Source organism: Rhodnius prolixus, unplaced genomic scaffold, assembly GCF_049639745.1.
Source record: "Rhodnius prolixus isolate KJV_2025 unplaced genomic scaffold, Rpr scaffold_1, whole genome shotgun sequence".
Classification (NCBI taxonomy): domain Eukaryota; kingdom Metazoa; phylum Arthropoda; class Insecta; order Hemiptera; family Reduviidae; genus Rhodnius; species Rhodnius prolixus.
In genome coordinates, this window is record NW_027411581.1 from 59,198,760 (window position 1) to 59,218,781 (window position 20,022).

The 20,022-nt window shown below is 33.6% G+C and overlaps 1 protein-coding gene across 2 annotated transcripts; it reads left to right on the forward strand.

Moving 5' to 3' along the window:
- The first annotated feature begins 197 nt into the window (after nt 1–197).
- Helz (Helicase with zinc finger) lies at nt 198–19,711 on the forward strand. Of its 2 annotated transcripts, none has more exons than XM_074119972.1 (22): nt 198–985; nt 3,844–4,064; nt 4,542–4,696; nt 6,290–6,487; nt 6,567–6,843; nt 7,236–7,493; nt 8,524–8,737; nt 8,825–8,961; nt 10,204–10,352; nt 11,452–11,573; nt 11,778–12,004; nt 12,093–12,228; nt 12,336–12,454; nt 12,544–12,690; nt 12,809–12,955; nt 13,046–13,229; nt 13,305–13,550; nt 13,635–13,831; nt 13,993–14,466; nt 17,168–17,286; nt 17,551–17,677; nt 18,352–19,711. In XM_074119972.1, exons 1-22 carry the CDS (start codon nt 445–447, stop codon nt 18,628–18,630), a joined length of 4,674 nt encoding a protein of 1,557 aa, XP_073976073.1. In that variant the 5' UTR covers nt 198–444; the 3' UTR covers nt 18,631–19,711. The 2 variants fall into 2 exon arrangements, with proteins under 2 accessions (XP_073976073.1, XP_073976081.1); XM_074119980.1 differs by having other exon boundaries at nt 11,467–11,573.
- The last annotated feature ends 311 nt before the right edge of the window (nt 19,712–20,022 follow it).

Below are 20,022 nucleotides of genomic sequence, written 5' to 3' on the forward strand. Positions count from 1 at the left end.
TTTAATGAAACAGTTTTTTTTTAATATAGCGTATTTCTGTTTCTTTAATTACGAAATAAGAACATGTCAAGAAAAATTATATAAATAATAACATCTGCATTTAGCTTTAAAATAAAATTGAAGTGAATTCTTAAAATAGCTTTGCTGTTCTCTTTAAATTCTAAAAACGACTCCACTTAACTATAGTATATCTTATAACGGAGGTGTATAATTTAGAAGGTTGTGCTGAAGTTGCGCTTAGTGTAAAATGGTCGCCTTTGATAGTGTCAGTTTTGTGTATACACCATGATTAGGGGTTTATTCGTCAAAAATATGTAGAATTTTGCATCTTTATTTCAATGTTTTGTAGCTCTGTAGTGTTTCTTATGTGAAGAACACGACTCAGTGGCCGAAGGTGGAATTTGTTTGTTTACGTTTATTCGTGTTGTTGTTTTGTTGTTTAAAATGAACGATCTCGAAGCACAGGCTCAGGAGCTACTCAGACATAGAGAATGGGTGATGGCTTTGGAGTTATTTGACACACTTTTAAGTCAAGCGTTAGTAAAAAATGTTCCTAAAGAAAGGATTGTTGCATATCTTTTGGGTAGGTCAGAATGTTTTCTAGAGCTTGGAAGACATGAAGCAGTAGTGTCCGATTGTCGGAAGATTATAAAATTAATAGACGGAGTTAATGGACATACTGGAGCCAGAGCTTGGAGAAGGCTAGTACATGCTCTTTTCACTTTACAACGTTTCAATGAAGCAGAGGCTGCAGCAGCAGAATGGATAGCTTCCATGGGAGGAATCAGCAATCCAGAAGCATTAAAACTACTAGAACATGCAAGAGTAGTTCTGAATGGAAAGAGACAACCTAGAATTGAAGAAGAACTTTTTCGCACGGAGATAAACGAATGGAATGGACCATCCCTTGAGGAAATGAAGAGGAAAAGGAATCATCCAGTGAAGCTTATCGAAAATGAGGAACCACAGCAACAACAAATTGAAGGTAATACTTATTAAAGTTCAAGGTCGTAGTTAGAAACATGACATGTGAGTAATGTTTCTTTGCCCACATGTGCAGATCAACTTTCTTTACAAAAGTCATATGTTATTATTATTTATTTAAATATAAAAACATTCATCGCAGTTCTGGCTTGGGTCGCAACAAAGTTCATATAGTCCTATTTGTATTGAACAGATTTTAAATGTAATAAAGATATTTTTTCGTTAATGCGGGATTTTACAATTGAAGCAATTTCATATGACGCGATAATTTATTTTCATGAATTGCTTCAATGTCTTGCAAATTGTTTGGAATATTATGATGCAGGACTTGCACTACATAAAACAACAGTAACATTACATAACGTCTTTCTGTAAAAAGTATTTATGCATTTCTACAGGTTGCATTAAGTAGATCAGCATTTAACTAACCTATTTTAAATTTTAGTACTAGAGAAATTTTGATGGTTAAGTAGATATTTATTTACTTGCATTACTTTGAATTTTCCTAGTTTTGCCCTAAAGTCGGATTCATTTCCCGTAAATATAAACGAAAAAAAAAACATGATTTTGTAAAAAAAAAAAAGAAAGAAATTCTGTCACTATATAGACAGCAAAGAAATGGTATAGGTCATTGCCACTTAACTGGAGACATGGAGCTTAACACTAGAACCATTTTCCAATGGTGCTAAAAAAAATAAGGAACTTTAATAAAACATCAGTATTTTGAAAAAAAAAAATTATTTTGTTTTTATTTCTTTATTTATTTTTTAAAGTTATTTTCATTTTTTTAATAACGTTAAAATAAAAAGGTTAGATTTGGCTATCCTCGACAAACACTAATTAAAGGGCAGGCATTTGAAATACATTAATTAACTCAAACTCTGCTTGCGTTTTAAATGTTGTATGTGTATATTTTTAAAGAACGCATTCGACTATATGTATTTGATGTACATATTTCAATAAATTTCTTAAATATTCAACTACCTAAACATCTTATTTCTGGTAATAATTTAGCAAAAAAACTTAAAAAGTAGCGAATTGCTAATTAGATACTTTTAAACTATGTATATTTATCGCATCTTTCATTTATCAGTCACTTTAGTTTTCGGGTCTACTATAGAATGTAAAATCGCTTTTTCTGTTGCAAACTCATGAAATCTCACTTTTTAATATTTAATTTTGATATGATAGATTTTTCGGTCTTTTATTGTTCCCTTAAGAACAAATTAATTTACTAAATCAGTGGGCTGTTCGCTGGAAAACTAAATCTGAGAGGATGATGAACTCCTATTGGACAAAGAGAAAGATTAATATTGATATTCATTTGAAAAATTAGCTGATTTAAATATTACAATGCATTGATCCAAGTGATATTTGAGGTTATTATTCATTTCTTCTTATCATAATTGTTTTTAATTAGTCCTAGAAATTTATTTACTTAATCATCTCATTTCAGTCTTAGTCCTCTTATCTCATCCTATATCTTAAATAGGGTTTTGGATACTGTCATTAACTGTTAAACATTGTCATCACATTGTAGACTCTAGCGCGGGAGGAGAGCTGTTCAATCGTACGCCTTGATTTCAAATAAGCTGTTAACCTGGTTTGACATCAGGGCTTATTCTGAACTTTAGCTTACTAAAAATTCGTACATTGATATACCGCAATAGCATTTCCGCCAATATTGTCCTTAACTTTGGATATACATTGACAAAAGCCTGATATGGCATCACTCTAGCCTAAAACGATAAGTACTAAATAACCACTTTGGACAGTTCAAAAGACTTTCTGAAAACTGGAAACTAAAGAAACGATAACTTCATTCATTCTTCAAAACCCGTCTGAGCCTTCGGGATAGAACTTTGGATTTGTGCTGTTTGAGCCTCCACTGAATCAGATCTTTTCGGATCAAAATCTTTCTAACACTCCACTTTGTCTTCATTTACCACAACTTCCTAACATCGCAATCTTATTCACTGTAGAATAAGAAACTCCCCAATCCCCCTTACCCCTCTTGTAAATTCCTTAGTCCGAAAACTCTCATCTTGAGCCCCCTCGGGCAATCCTGTTCGTCGCTTAAGTGGCATCGTGTTCTATTTTTAAGAAGTGACAGAATCTGGTGGTGCTACCTCAGGGTATTTCCACCAAAGCCAGTAGTGATTTTTTCCTCTAATATTTATTTTAGTTTTTATTTATTTATTTTTTCTATTAGATGTATTTATGCGCTTTAGTAAGTTGTAAAACTGGAATAAAGTTATTAGTTATTAAAATTCCTTCTTTATAAATTTAGGAAGTTTGTGCTTATGTTGACCATAAAAGAACCTCAGCTTCGCATTTATTCTTGATTTTTGTCACATAAGCAGGGCCGGATTTAGATGAAAAGAGGCCCTAGGCTAGTCCACTTATGAGGCCCTTTCACCTCCAATTTTTAAGTTTGTAATACATTTTATGTTTGTTTATTATATCTCCTTATTTTCGGTTCAGTGTTTTGGTGTTCACTGTTTTTAGAATAGTGTAATTTTAATTTTTCTATCAATTTGATTGTAGGCCCCTCTTGATCTTGAGGCCCTAGGCTGAAGCCTAGTTAGCCTATAGGTAAATCCGGCCATGCACATAAGTTTTTCAATCATTTTTAATTTTTAAGGCATTTTTGTTAAAATTATTTACATATTGGTAGAGTAATTACATATTTGTTATTTAGATATTTTTCTGCTTGTTTTGTTTTTGGGAATCAGTTCACACTAGTAAGAATGTTATATTCTTTTAATTTTGGCCCTAATGTGTGGAGTTATTAAGTTGAAAACTGTTGAAATATTATTGTTTTCAAATGTAAACTTATAGTACCTTCTGTATTTTCAGTAAACAATATGTTAAGACGTGGGGAAAAAGAGTCAAGACCTTTATCATGTATCTATTGCGGATTATCATTTGTAAGCAGATCAGAATTGAAATCTCACTGCCAAACAGAAGCACACCAGACAGTGATTATGTCGGATGAAGGGCGAGACTGGAAGTGGCGGCCGCCTCCTAGAGGCCATATTGCTGATAATTACACACTTTGCGACAGTTGGATAGAACTGGTAACTATTGCTTCTTCTACCATTTTTTTTTGTTTTTTTGTCTAATTAATCGCATTCTCTTTGGGTGCGTGTACGGAACATTTTAGTAATTTCAGCGGGAAACTTTTACGCCATAAATTCCGTTGTTTAATCAGGTGCCATAAAGAGTCGACTGCCAATATAAACATAAATGAAGCTAATTTTATTTGTCAAAGCCATGATTGGATTTTATTATTTTGTTTAAATAGCATTTTTCACTCTGTGCTGTAATTAAATATTAAATGCACTAATATTGGCGATTCGAAACTGGTTAATGTTAACTGAAACGATTATTCACTTACAATTGAATAATTAAAATGCATGTCAAAATAGTAAAGATGATTTTTAAAACTCCCGCCTACTAAAGCATTACATAAGTTAAAGAGCTGCATAATTTTCAATTTTACAATTTACTTTTAAATTGTGTCATTTTTGGTTATATTGTTATATTTGTTGTAGGGCACTTGTCGCTATGGAGCTCAGTGTGTTGAAGCGCATGGTCCAGAAGAATTAATTGAATGGCGAGAGAGATTTGAATATAGAAGAATGAAACTTCAAAGAGCGTGCGAAAAGGAGCTTTATGGCAAATCTTACACTGAACAATTACTAGACAGGTAATGGCAAAATATTCAATCCAATAAAATTTTAAGCACAATCTCGTCATTCTAATGATAATTTTGTTTAGAACGTTAATGCTTAAAATAATAAATTTGGTAAATAAAAGTTTTAACTATACAAAAAATTCGTATTCAAACAATATTTTAACTAGGAACTGCCTTAATTTTTATATTGTTTTCTTAAAACAAGTTGTAACTGATATTACTGGAATTCTTGATGGATTTTCTCAATGTTTCCAGTATCCTCAGAAATGTCTTGAGAAAATTATTTTTAGTACACATCTTCATTTTGGGTCAAATTAGATGATCTGGCGTTAAAATATTCTCTTAAGTTCTATCGTTGTTTCTAAACTAATGCAGTCTAGGTTGAGACCTCCATTAGATAAAAGAATGGGCACTTAGGCTACACGTGGTCCCATTGTGCGCTCCGTAGAGGGAAGCTCCCATCAATATAATCAAAAGCGCGAGGACAGAGACGAGCGCAGTCTTGGACCGCTCATTCGAGGCTTATACGAAGGGAGTCACTTCTTTCGCCACCAACGTTTTCTCTAACGTGATCCCCGTCATCAATCCATTCCATCTGTATTATCTTTTTACGAACATTTAGAAGAATGCCTTGGAAAGGCTTTAATAGGATGCGAGTGAAGTTCAATGCGTACAAATTAAGTGGAGGTGAAAATGATCAGTAATAGGTATTTATTCTAATCAGTGGTTCTAATTAACTCTTTGAGGCACGCGATTTTAAAGAAAATAAAAGCCCTAGTTGCACAAAATTTCCTTTATTATAAAAAAATGGAAAAAAAAACATTCATTTCCATTATTTTCCATATGTAATCATCCCTCTCAAATAATCAATACTCTCGAAATACGGAAAAAAGAAAAGAAAAAATTAATACCATTTCAATAGTCCTTTTTTAGTGTGGGGCGCTGGTATTGTATAATACCACTATGCAACTAATGCTTTATATGGTGTTCATTCAAACAAAACTTTTTACCAAAACAAAGCGGAACTTTGCAGACAGTACAGCACTGTCCTTCAGGCGCACTGTTCCTTGAAATGTTTAAGTTCCATGTTTTTGTCCCAATTGTTTATAAACAATTTATGAATTAACAACAGCTGCATCCAAATAATAGAACAGTATGCGGTGCCACCATTTTTTTTTACTATCGGTCAAGTTTATAATAAATATAAAAATTATTTTACTTATTTTCGCATTTACCATTGATGCATACACTGCCAACTGAATGAAAAACTTTAAATAACATATTAAGCTGTATGTATGAATAACTTCAACTTTTCGAGGTGGGTTAAAATATATCCCACCATGCAGCAAAAGCTAAGCAAAAGGTGGAACAGTTTTTAACCCACCTAGCCGCAAAGAGTTGAAGCATGACTAGCAATACTTCTTAAAAAGTGGGGAATAAATTCCGTGATTAAATTAAGTCCAAATTAGTAATTATAATTGGTTGCCAGGTACTTCAGTTCTTGAACAAAACAATTTCGGTTTTCTAATTTTCCGTCATTCCACAAAATTAAGCAAGAATAAGAAAATAGTTACATATAAACCAAATTGTTAATGATCTTTTTAGGTGGTCACAAACTTCAGAACCAAATGAAGTAATGCGAGAAAAAATTGATGGACTCGAAGATTCTTGTAGCGCTCCATTAGTGACAACAATGTCGTCTAAAGCTAGTAGGCACTCTTGGACATTCAATTTTAAATGGAATCAACCTTTAAGAGCAGTGGCCCTTCTTCAAGATACACATAGAAATCATTTCTTTCTTACGTGAGTACTATATAAAGTTATTATTATAAAATTTATAACATACGTTCGCCTAAGCAACAACTGATTTATTTATTTTCAGTCGTATTTCAACAAAACATGGAGATGAAACATTATTAGATGTTGGATTAAATTCCGAACAGGAATGGACAACAACTGCAGAATTAGACGATGCCTGTTGCTGTGGTCAAGAAGAAGTACTTGAACACTCTGTGCAAATAGGATTTTGTACCGAAATCTATGGTACTTTCAGACAGTCGGTTGTATTTGATTTTGGTTCCTCACCAGCACTTGTTAGACATCTTTGTGTCGACGTAATGCCGGTTACAGATGCCGATAAAATGAGAGAACTTAAGAAGGTGAAAATTTATTTTTCAGTACCAATAACTATGCTGGTTTATTATTATAGTGCTTTAGCAATATTATTAGTTGAGCCACAATAGATCCAAAGGGGTCGCAGTGGCGTAGGCCTTAGGCCGCCCTACTAGAATCTTATCTAGAATATTATTAGTTGGCTTAGCTAAATAGAAAACTCTATTTAAGGACCTTAACTATCTCTAGTCAGTTCAACTAAACAAAAAAGTGGAAGTTAGCTCTCTTGCCTTTCACTATTAACTATTGTTCACCTTATATTGCTTTTCATTTTTTTATTATTTTTTTGTTACAAAAAATACACATGAATTTTAGTTATTGTTGTAATTTAAATTCACGCTTTCATGGAAACGTGTAACATAATATTATTATCTTATAGGAGCTTGTGCTTTCTTCAACGGAGAGATGGAACAGCACGAATTCAACTATAATTAGGTATAGACCTAGCGGAAATGGCGAACGTTCAAAAGCAGAGGAAGAAAGAGAAGCAGAACTTGTAGCAGCCTATCCAGCTCCAAGTCCGGATACTTTTACGTTGACTCAAGCAACTGTGACCGAAAAGAGACCAACTAGAAATAATTATCGAGCCAGGATGCATGAGCTGCTCTTCGTAGAAGAAATGGCCAGATACGAATTGGTGAATATCGTATTAATATTTCGATAATTTCTAAAATTCGATACAATCAAGAACGTTTTCTCTCGCTGCATGGTTATTCGCTTCAAACAGGAAGTTCTTTGTATGCAGAGAAATGCTAAAATGATCTTTTCATGAATTGAAAAAAATCCTTGCTATTTATGATTTTTAAATTTTCATTAATCTCTCTGCATATTCTGGTAGTACTTTAAAGGGTTCGATTGGCCTACGCGCAGGTTTTGTTGCAAGCTTTAGATTGACTGTTTGGTCGTGGAAGTCTTTTATGTACTTAAGTGTGAAATCTTATAATATAACAAGTTATTGTTAGCCGTTAGACTATAACTTCATTAATTGTTGGGTAAAACGCGAGTTGTTACCCAATAACCAACAATTTCAATAGAATAAAAAAATAAATAAACTTTAAAAAAAGTTGATTTTCGACAGTACAATTCTCGATTAATTTGATCCATTGTAATTTATTATTGTGTTAGATAAACTAGGGTGTGACAAAACACTGCGTTTTTGGTCGTTTATAGAATACTAAAATATTAAGAATTGTCCATTGATCCCATCTTTGTGTATGTATTGCAATTCATCTTTGCACCCACGAAGATTCTGTGAAAGTAAAGAATTCAAAATTTTGTAATTTCACATCCTTTTCTTGGTCAAACTTTTTCATCGTAAATTAAATGAGGCGTGGATCGAAATAAGTAGTAATCCGAAAGAGGAAGGTCTTAGAGATCTTCGGAGCACCAAGCAGAGCGAAGAAACGTTCAACTCCAACTAATTAAGTTTTAGAGGTAGTCTGACTCGAAGTGGAGATCTTAATTACTTCGTGCTGCACAAGAACTTTTTTTTTTTGTAGACTAAAGAGGACCAGAACATCTCGGACCTTATAGTTGTACTAAATAAAGTGCAGTGATTCACTCGTCGGGTACAAACTCGAAGTGGGGTGTACACGTACTGTAAAAAACAAAAGATTTGTATTACATCCTATTATATAAATAAAAAATTTACTGGTATTGCTGTTTAGGTGGCCAACTATAATATACAAGCTCGATTACAAATCTCCAAAAATTATCTCTTATCTCCAAGTGGAATAGCAGCTAGTACAGCAAAATATGCTCATAATGGTGAATTATTCGCTATGTTAAATCTTGGTAAAAACGTGTCCGAAGATACTTCAGCTGGTAGACTTATACTTAATAATTGTGCTACCGTTTATATTTCACCTTCAAGAATAGGAGGTACCTGTTATATATAAGTCTTATAATGCGTTAAATCTTTCTTTTTAGTTCGTAAGTAAGGAAATTTCCAAACTTGTTACTTTTCAGAATACTCAGACAATAACAAAAAAGATGGTTTAGAAAAGGAGAAAAGGATTGTTTATGAAGCGATTATTGAAGATAAAGGAAAAAATGTTGTTTATTTGAGGCTGTCTTCGCAAACTGTGCAAGCCTTGAACTTAAAAGTAAGTATATTATTATTTTAAGCAATGATTTTTGAGTAATAAATTCAAAAAGCAACAGTACTGATACTTCCAAAGTTATACTTTATTAATGAAATAATAAGTAGAGAATGTTACTTTCTCTAATTGTTCTAATATCAATAAGTGTCCAATTTTGACTGATTCGAACCAGAAAAGTTCAGGTACCACAAAGAGCGACAAACAAGGTTCAAATTAGTTTTCTAGTGCTGGAAACGCTTAGAGATCACTTTTTAGTTTATTGAATATCATTCCAGCTTCTATGCGATATTTTAGAAATTCATGGATTGTACGAAGAAGAGAGAACAAAGCTTTTTGAGCCTTAAACAGAGCTGTCAGAAATCCTAAATTTTTCTCATTCAGCACTGAACATGTAACTCGTTTGATCAGATCAACAACGGGAAAAGTATACATTTTCTGCGAGCGATTCTCGACCATGCCTACAACGGAAGATACCATTGCTTTCGTGTACGTCAGTGTTTGTAGGCACAAACGAGTTTCATATAAGAACAAAGCTCTTCTCCATTGTTACTATGTCTGTTTAGACAAGCTCAGTATTAGGTGCTTATTGAGAAAGAAGTTCAAGGACAATAAAAGATTCTGTGGGCTCGAATCACTTAACCTTCTTCTTACAAACAATACACTCATTTGAACTCTTCAAATTTCGTGAAAGAGTTGGAATGGTCTTACAGTAGCCCAACCCCCCCCCCCCAAAAAAAAGCGGCTCTGGAATCTCTTCTGACCAGGTCTTCTGTTGTTTTGTTTCTGTCACCCTATAGCCTTACTATCACAATCATTAGTGATAACGTAATTTGCCGAATATCGTAACGTGGGTAATCTTTAAATGTCATGCTGTAGATACAAGAATGCATTTCTTCTTCTACCCTTAGTGTTGGCACATTGGTGTTTACTATCGCTAAAAAAAGAATCAGTATGACTTCTTTGTTAGATATTCGTGTAGATTCACCTATAAAGAGCAGCAATCTATAAATTGTGAAATGTACAAGTGATTGTGAACTAGAAGCGCCTGTAGTTTACTACATTTGCTACCTCTGCCAGTCTTGTTAGGTGTTGCTCGGATTCCTACAGATCGCCACGCTCCGTAAAGAAATAATATTATAAATATATTCAATTAAACAAAAAACTGCCTTTTGAAGAAATAAAATAATGATTGCAAAATTATGTAAGTACTTCTCATCAGATTTTGTTTCTTGTTGTTATTTATAGCCGGAGACAAAAATTCTATTTGATGTCCAGTTTCAATTGAATCGTGTACCTTATTGCGAATGGCATCAGGCAATCGATAAAATATCAGACTTTAGATTGATATTTCCAGAAACTTATGTCGAACCAACAATCCCATGGTCTCCACAAAGGTAAGGTGTTCTTTCTTATGCATTTACCTCATTAATATGTATTAATATTTAAAAATAATCTTCTTACTAAAAAATAATTGAAATAAATAACCTTATGAATAAAGAGAAGAGTTTCTCTATTTTTTCAAAGAACTATTATTTTCTTAATTTGGTTATTTATTAAACAGTTTGTTAATTATTGCTTTTGCTAACCATTGAATGAGTCTCGCTTACATATTTTGGTAAACACTTAATTATTAGAGTAATTGCTAAAGAATGCGAAGAAAAAAATGAGGGACGAGATGTTGATTGTTATTTCAGTAAACATTTACAGTTTACAAACAAACAAAAATATTTATTTATTTCTTTCTTTTTTTTTGGGCTTCATTTTTTTGAAATATCAACTTCTATTAAAATTACTGAACCAAGTTTAAATTCAAGAGATTTTAAGAGTTTTTGAACAAATTTGTTTCAATTGATTATTAGTCATTTATTACTTCTTAAATAATAATATCTCTAAATAGGAATCGGATTAGTCAGTAACAACACAGTTTTACCAGAGATCAAGTTGTGAAAGCACTGAAATAGTTCCGTTAAAAGTTTGTCAAGTGACTAAAAATGAATTTTTCGACTTCTCTGGCCTGGCGTTGTCTTTATTATTTTTTAATAATTTTTGGTTCATTTGTTTTAACTGAGTAGACCAATGAATTTTTAAAAATGGGTCCAATTTTCAAATATTTAATACACTAGAAACCTAGTGAAGTATTATGTACTTAAAAGAAACTACGAGTGAGTTAATATTTTCGTGTTTTATAAATTCTCGCGGATAAGTGGATAGTCAGGGGATATCTTGAATTGAAAGTTTAAATTCTCGTATTGTTAACCACTGCTCAAAATTAAATTACTCTCTTAACGTTTCTTCATTTTCTAAGCGACTACTCTAAACATGACCTTCAAGAATTGCTCAACAAATTTCAAATGGTATCTTTTTAAGATAAAAAAAAAATTGAAGTTTCGCCTTTTTAGTATTAATTTCTAATTTACTAATCATTTTAAACTAACTTTGCTTGTAATTTTTATGAACTCACCTAGAGTAGCTTAATTCCTAATGCCCGAACAGTATGTCTTATTATAGGCAGTGGAGTGGGACCGTTGATTCGAGATTAAATCCAAAACAGAGGGAAGCAGTTATGGCTATTACAGCGCCTTTAGAAGTCCAGCTACCTCCGATATTGATTATTGGTAAGTACTTTTTTAAAAAAAATAAATCTGATCTCAACAATTTTGCAAAACTTTGCTTTGCTTTAAAAATCTTCTCCTCAAATGATTCCAATAAATTTTAATCTCAAAATAAATGAACTTCTTTAATTAATGGCTATACTTTTCGTAACTATAATATTTTGGCTAATTGATTGTTTATCATTGTTAATTATCATTCATTTTAAGGACCTTTCGGAACTGGTAAAACATATACCCTCGCTCAAGCTATAAAGGAAGTATTGAAACAACCAGGAACTAGAATATTAGTATGTACACATTCAAATTCTGCAGCTGACCTGTACATAAAGGATTATCTACATCCATATGTAGAAGCTGGGCATGAAGAGGCTAGACCACTTAGGATATTCTACCACCGGCGATGGGTAGCCACTGTTAACAATATTGTGCAGAAGGTATTTTTATATTTTATCATGGGTACTCACTATTTAATATCTTTCCTTTAAATTTTAATCTGGAAAAATGTTTTTTTTTTATTTACAGTATGCTATGTTCGAAATGAATGATATGTCTATGAGAACGTTTAAAATTCCAAAAGTTGAAGATATTTTGAAACATCGAGTAATAGTAGTAACATTAAGCATTTCAATGCACCTTTCAACTATGGGTCTTCGTAAAGGTAACTATAATTAATAAACTGAACTGATTAATTGGATCCGGCATAGCAAGCTTTTTCTTCTGTCTTGAAGACAATTCCTAATTTTCATGTTAATATTTTTATTACAGGCCATTTTACGCACATTTTGCTAGATGAAGCTGCCCAAGCAATGGAATGCGAGGCAATAATGCCATTAGCTTTAGCAAATGATAGTACAAGAATAGTATTAGCCGGCGATCATATGCAGGTTAGCTTGCTATCCATAAAAAATGTAGACACTAGAAGGATGTTTAAAATGTTTACTCATTGATCTTACATTATAAATACTTGTTACAGTTAAGTCCAGAATTATTTTCTGAGTTTGCTAAGGAAAGAAATTTACATATATCTTTATTAGAAAGATTATACGACCATTATCCATCTACGTTTCCATGTAAGATACTTCTTTGTGAAAATTATCGTGCACATGAAGCTATTATTCAGGTGATTGTTTTTTTGATTTTGTAATTTTTAAGATTTGATAAAAAAGATGGTGGATAAATTGACTTGAGTCTAGACAAAACAATATTTTTAAATAATTTTTTTGTTCTTATCTGTACAGTTTACATCAGAATTATTCTACGAACAAAAACTAGTAAGTAGTGGAAAACAGCCCAGACATGACTATTTCTATCCATTAACCTTTTTTACAACTAGAGGTGAAGATGTACAAGATCATAATTCCACAGCGTTTTACAACAACTCTGAGGTAAGCTAAGCACAAATCATTGTAATAGTTAGGAATAAAAATATTTTAATAAATGAATGTTGAATAAATTTTTCCATTTTCCTTTACAAGGTTTACGAAGTTGTTGAACGAGTGTGTGAATTAAAGAAAAGATGGCCACCATCGTGGGGAAAATTAGATGAACAATCAATTGGAATCATGACTCCATATTCAGATCAAGTATTTAGGATAAGATCTGAGCTAAGAAAAAGAAGACTTGGAGGAATATCTGTAGAAAGAGTGCTGAACGTGCAAGGTTTTAATATTTTTCCCAGTCTATATTAATGTCATAAAAAAAAGTAAACGATTAATATGACTTCTCCTTTTTTAGGCAAACAATTCCGAGCAATATTCTTAAGTACTGTACGCACTAGAAGAACGTGTAGCGAAGGAAAGGGAACGTCCGATATTGATTTTGGATTTCTTTCTAATTCGAAACTTCTCAATACTGCTATTACTAGAGCGCAATCACTGGTGGCCGTTGTAGGCGATCCAGTTGCGCTTTGTTCAGTTGGTCGTTGTCGCAAAGTTTGGGAAAGATTTATTGAAATATGTAACAAGAATGATTCATTATTTGGTAAATATTCTGCCTTAATGCGTTCGTTTCTTGTAAATTTCACAGCTCTTTCCAATCATTAATGTTCTTTATATTTGCATTAAGGTATTAAATGGTCTTGTTTACGATCACAACTGGATGGTGTTGAACTGAAAAGGGTTTATACATTAAATCCTTTAGCTCCTGAATTTGTTCCCCGACAGTATAGAGAACCAAGGTATTTCATGAAACCAGTGATGAATGCCTATCCGTTGGTTAGGTATCCGGCACCACCTTCGCATCAGTATCAAATACAACCGCAGGTAACTTTTTTTTACTAAGTGCTGAAAATTTCTTTTTAAGCAGGATAAAGTGAAAAGCTTTTGGCCTAGCTGTAAAATATGTTAGTAGTGTCTTTTAGTTTAATTTGTTAATTTTATTAATTTGCCCCTTATAAATTAACTCATGTTTTAAATGTCACCAGGTGGTACCGTATCCGTTGTATTATCCAGCAGCAGCCGCAGCATTTATTCCCTTCCGGCCAGTTTATCCAGGTCCGTATGTTCAATATCCGCTTGTTGTTAAGAATAATGGTACCGGTAGAGAGTCTCCGCCACCGCAAGTGATGCCATTCAGACAGCCTCAACAGTTTTCTCCGCCCCAGCCGCAGCCAGCGCCACCTCCACCTCAACAGCCTCCACCGCCGCAACAACCGCCACAGCCACAGATGCAACCTCCACAACCACCACCACCACAACCAAATCAACCGGGTGGCTACTTGGGACTGGTACACCAACAACAACAGTATCAGATTATTAGAGGACCACAACAGCATCAACCTCAGCAACCCCATCAACAGCAACAACCACAACCCCAACAACAGCAGCAACAGATGTCTTTAAGGAAGGATAAAAGAGATATCCAGTTTCTGCATAATGTTCACTTTCCTGAGAGACAGGTGAGATTATATTTATAATTTAAAATTATAAATGCTACGGAGTTGCCGTAGAAATTCCAGTCATTCACCCTTGCATTTAGAAACTAAATATTAAAACGTAACTCGTCCATTTTTAATAAACCTTTTAAACAGTAAAAAAATTATTCTTAATGAAAATGATTATTATTTTAACTATAACATTAGTTTCTAATATTAACATCTCTTAGGGAAGAGATTAGCTATGAGGTTAGCATACTGGACTCCCACGCGGAGGTCCCGGGTTCGAATCCAGCAGCTGACCCTTAGATTTTCTCTTCCTAGGAGCTTCTTACAGCTCACTGTGTTGTCTGTAACGAGAGAACACTCTCCGGAGGCCGGCAGTGCACTGAAAAAAGCTCCGGGCGCTAATAACCTCAGCTGTTGATGCGCAAAAAAAAAAAAAAAAAAAAAACATCTCTTGATGAAAACATCATTTCAGAGTATTATCGTTCATAAAAGAAATGTTGAAATTCTTTCCTTTCCTCTCTTCTACATTCCAGAATATATATTTTGAAACTAGCTAGAATTATAATAAAAGAAGTATAATGACGGCTACGAACACTCATATAATCCAGCCTAAACCTAAATACCATTTACGAAGATTATTCAAAAGTAAGATTTTTTAAAAATCTTATACAAAATGCATGTATTTTTAATTAACTAACAGAGATTTAGGATGTGCATAACATTCTCATTCTTTTTCCACATAATCACCTTTCATTTCAATTATTTTTCCAACCTTGGGACGAAATTTTCCATTCCAGTGTCATAAAGATCTCCCGCCACTGTTTTTAGCCATTTCTTCACTTCGATTTTCACCTCGTCATGTGTTTTCCAAGCAGATGTTTCTTTAATTTAGTTAAGAGATGATAGTCGGTAAGTTTTTGTGATCGAGGCTTTGTGGAAGATGGTTTAATACATATGAGTATTACTCTTGTGGTGCCGAGCGATGTACGGAAGATCTATGATATGGAGTCAGTCTCTCTTCGAAAGTATTCCATGGCGTTGTTTAGATTCAGCGTTGTTTATGTGGTACACTGATGGCTCCAAGATGGAGGAGGGAGTGGGAGCGGGAGTGTACGGGGTGAAGCCGAAATGTGGCTTTTCGGTTAGCCTAGGGAAGCTATCTACAGTTTTTCAGGCTGAGCTGGCTGCAATTAGGTTCTGTGCTACCGAGTTTGAAGGGCGAGGAATTATTAATTCTAAAGTCGTAATTTTCTCGGATAGTGAGGCTGCTCTACGGGCAATTAGTTCCTATCAGGTTAACTCAAAACTGGTTTGGGACTGTCTGGGTGCCCTGAAGGAAATTAGTGACCAAAATAAGGTCTTTCTGGTCTGGGTACCTGGTCATTCAGGACATAAGGGTAACGAAGCGGCAGATTTATTGGCCCGGGAAGGCTCTGCGAGATACTTCGTTGGCCCGGAGCCCTGTTTTGGGGTTCCGAAGTGTATTAAGACTGCGACCATTAACTTATGGGTGCAGAGTAGGTCTCAGGAGTGGTGGTCTGCCACCACTGGACAGAGACAGGCGAAGGAGTTTATTAAAGGCTATTCGCCGAGGCTGACTGCAGAATTAATCTGCCAAGGCCGTGGGGCTATCAGGATGATTGTAGGTCTATTAACTGGCCACTGCAGACTCAGAAAACACATGCATCGCATGGGCCTGGCAGATGATAGCCTCTGTAGGTTCTGTCAGGAAGAGGAGGAAACAGCACTGCACGTGTTGTGCCAGTGTGAGGGGCTTGTTTGGCTAAGGATGTTACTTCTCGGGGAGGAAAAACCAAGGCCTGTGAGCTTTACCCAAGAGTCGCTCTCCAACATTAAGAGTCTAATTAAAAGGACAGGTCTGGAGGGTGAGCTTTAAAGTTAGGGGAGCCACAATAGACCCAAAGGGGTCGCAGTGGGCTAGGCCCTGAGGCCGCCCTAGTCCAATCTAATCTAATCTAATGGCGTTGTTTAGATTCAGCTTGATTGATTCATCTTTCTGCTAGAAATTTGTCGAGCAGAACTACTTTTCTCTTTCAAAAAACTGTCGCCGTGATTTTGTGAGATGTTAGCGGAATTTTGAAGTAGAAGGGTGTGGCGCCATTGCAATGATTGTCCATGATGGACGTTTGCTCTCAGGAAATGTGGTGGTAAACCCAAGTCTGATCTTATGTCCACTATAAAGTCGAGAAAAGTCACGCTTCAGTTTCGGTAACACTAAAGAAGATCTTCAAACAGTCCGTGAACGTGATCAGTTAGTGAAATTTCATGACAAATATTGTTCAGGTCATCTATGGTGGAATGGTGATCAATGCGGATTTCAATTAGATTTTTTTTTAACAACCCCTAGGTCACCACTGACGGCCGTCTACTACTCTCTACATCGTGAATTTCCGTCCTTCAAAAATTGATTTTCCGTAACATTTTTGTTCAAATGTTGTCTTGTAGTAAGCTTTGACCACTTCGCGATGAATCACGGCGGCGGCGCTCATGCCCTTTGCATAAGCAAAGTATACAGCGCGCACTTCGTACTTGACGGAAAGGAATGAGGACGCTCTTCATTAACCTTTAGCATAATGAGAGTTGGGACGCTTCTGATTTCTGGCACCTTCGAGAACTTTGCGCCTTATTTAGCGTATAATATAATTATACCTTTGTAAACAACAATCATGTATAACTTTTCATGTACATTTTACAGAACGTTATGCCTCTGTTACCTAAAGATGTCCCAATTGATGAACTTCTAGAATCTCAACCTAAACAACTTCAATGGTACAATTATCTCCTGAGCACTGTCGGCTTTGAAGCAGCAACTAAGTGAGTTTTTATTTTGTTATTTTACTCGTGTAGTCATTTTTTTTTTTAAAGAACTCTCAAACTTAGCATCAAAGGTAGAGTGATAATAGTCTTCAAGAATAAATGACTTGCTATTTACTTAGTTTTCTCAATACTATAGTGGCACAAATTTTGTTACATTCTTTTTCATTAAAATCGCTGTTGGTTTTATTTGCAATAATTATGTTATTAATTTAACCATTATAATCAACGTAAAAAATGTAATTTTTAATAATTGTTTGACAGATTTGCTGAATTTATTGCAAATGCTCCAAGAAAACCGATTATCCAGGAGCTGAACACAGGTTTTGGAGATCTCTACATAAGTAAACCTCCACCAAAGTTGATAACGAATCCTCCGCCTCAGCCTCAAGTGAGCATAGCTTTTTTTTTTTTTGTTTTTATTGCCTCCTCTCTGTGTGTTTTGGGTCCTCATTAATTTATTTCCGCTTTTTCATATTATTTTATTGGTCTTATGATTAATATTGCTTTCATACATTCTCCCGAAATCCACCCTGGCCTCTTTTATTGCTGTAAGTGTCTACTGTACTTCACTCTTCCAATTCTACATTTGAAACAAGGTGGCTTAGTTTTCGAAAACTCCATGAAAAGCTGTATCGGCAGCTTCCGGAACAGAGCTAACAATAACAAATACTCGCCCTTGCTTTTTGTGATACCAGAATACATCTTGCCAAATATTATTGACGATAATGTTTGGTCAATATCACTGGATTGTAACGGGTGTACTTGAAGAAAGGTGGGCATATCAGAACCAAGGTTTCTGACAAGCTCACGGTACCTTATCTTGGCCATATTATTGTGCCTCAGCAGATACAAGCGCCGAGAGGGCGATTATTTGTCCATTTCGCCCTTCATGACCGTTAACCTGTAATATTTTTTTAGGATTGCGATAAGATGATTTATACACATATATCATTTCTTAATAAACCATCAATTTTATATAAATATATTTATTATTATTTTATTTATGTTTCAAGGGTCTCGTAAGAGTTAACAATATTTTTTAAAAAAACTATTATTTTGTAGCCGTCGTGTACTTTGGATTCAACATTACCATTGTGGTGCGACCAAGAAGATAGAACGCGTAGTATCTTCACATCCGATTCACTAGAACCGCCTCCGATAGCTACTTCTACTACACAAAGAAATGGTTCACTACCGTTATATCAACGTCAGCCGGGTATCTCTTACGCAGGTGCCGTAAAAACTTCTGTACCCAGAATGGAGCCAGAAGAAAAAGATCTTTTAGCTGGTTTAAGAGATTTAGGGAACAGAGCTCTTGGCATATATCAATATTTCTCTTAAGAGTGGCAAGAATTCAAGGATTTCTCCAGGTCTTTCTTGTTCATTTTTTTTTTTTTTTTTTTTTTTTTTTTAATGAAAGAGGGCAAATAGGACCTACCTTTAACTTAGCATCTCTGAAGATGAAAAAATTCAAAGCAAGATATATATATATATCTTATCTCCCGGATATACATAATTTAATGATATATAAAAAAAGAGAAGGAAGAAATATATTTGAGGAAAATCCAAGAACGCGCAAGGAAAACAATCACTGGTATGGAAATTTAAAAAAAATGAAAAAAGAAAGATATTGAGCAGTAACCTTTCAATGAGTCAGATTTGATATAGAATAATGAATAAAGGATGCAATCAACAAAAATGCCTGGAAATAAATTTCTTTCTACAAGTTTTGTAAAAAAATGACATTAATATTTCATTTGTAATAAATATTTAGAGCTGGGGGACATATGTAATTTGAATTTAAGAAAGTATTATGGAAAGAAGACGGCAACACTGCCCATCCCCTAAAATTTTAGTTGTAACTATTACAACCAATTTGAAACCATTTTAGGGCTCAGAAAAAATAAAATAAATATAATAATAATAAAATTGTATTCAATCAAGTTTCAAAATTTAATTGCCCAGAAATGTATGTAGTGTAAATATTTTTTCTTTTTTAATATTAGTTATTATTGGCGTTTAATTAATAAATGCGTAAAATAATGATAAAAAAATTATATGCAGCAAACACTATGACAAAAACAATTTAAAATATATATATATATAATTTTCTTATAAATTTTTATTTTTTAAAGCATAAAAAAGTAAAAAAAAAAAAATTAATTAAAAAAAGAAAAAATAAATTCCAAAAAAAAGTAAAAAATTCTAATTTATTTATAAAGTATTAGATATATATATATTTGTTTTATATATATATATATAAAACTACCGTAGTAAACTTCTCCTAATTTATTATAACTAAAAATAATTAAAAAATTACATTTGATAATATACGGTGTTTGTGCAATAAATTAAATTGTATTCATACTTAAAAAAAAAAAAAAATAATTAATAAATAAATAAAAAATATATGTATAAAAAAGAGATAGGCGATTAAGAAACAATGTGTGGTGTTATATGTTTTATATAAACTTATTATTATTAGAATCCTAAATCCATTAAAATAAAACAAACAAATTAAAAGTAACGAAAATAACATTCCAATGGCCGTCATAACTTAAAAAACTATTTTTTAATAATAAATTGAACTTATTGGTGTACCCCACTTTCTCCTCTCCTATAGACTAAAGTGATTATTAATTAATAAAAATTAATTCCTGTTAAAGGTGGAAGGCCCTGTAAACCCTTTTTCTCTAAATAGGTATGCTGTAAATTTATTTGGCGTAAGTTGTA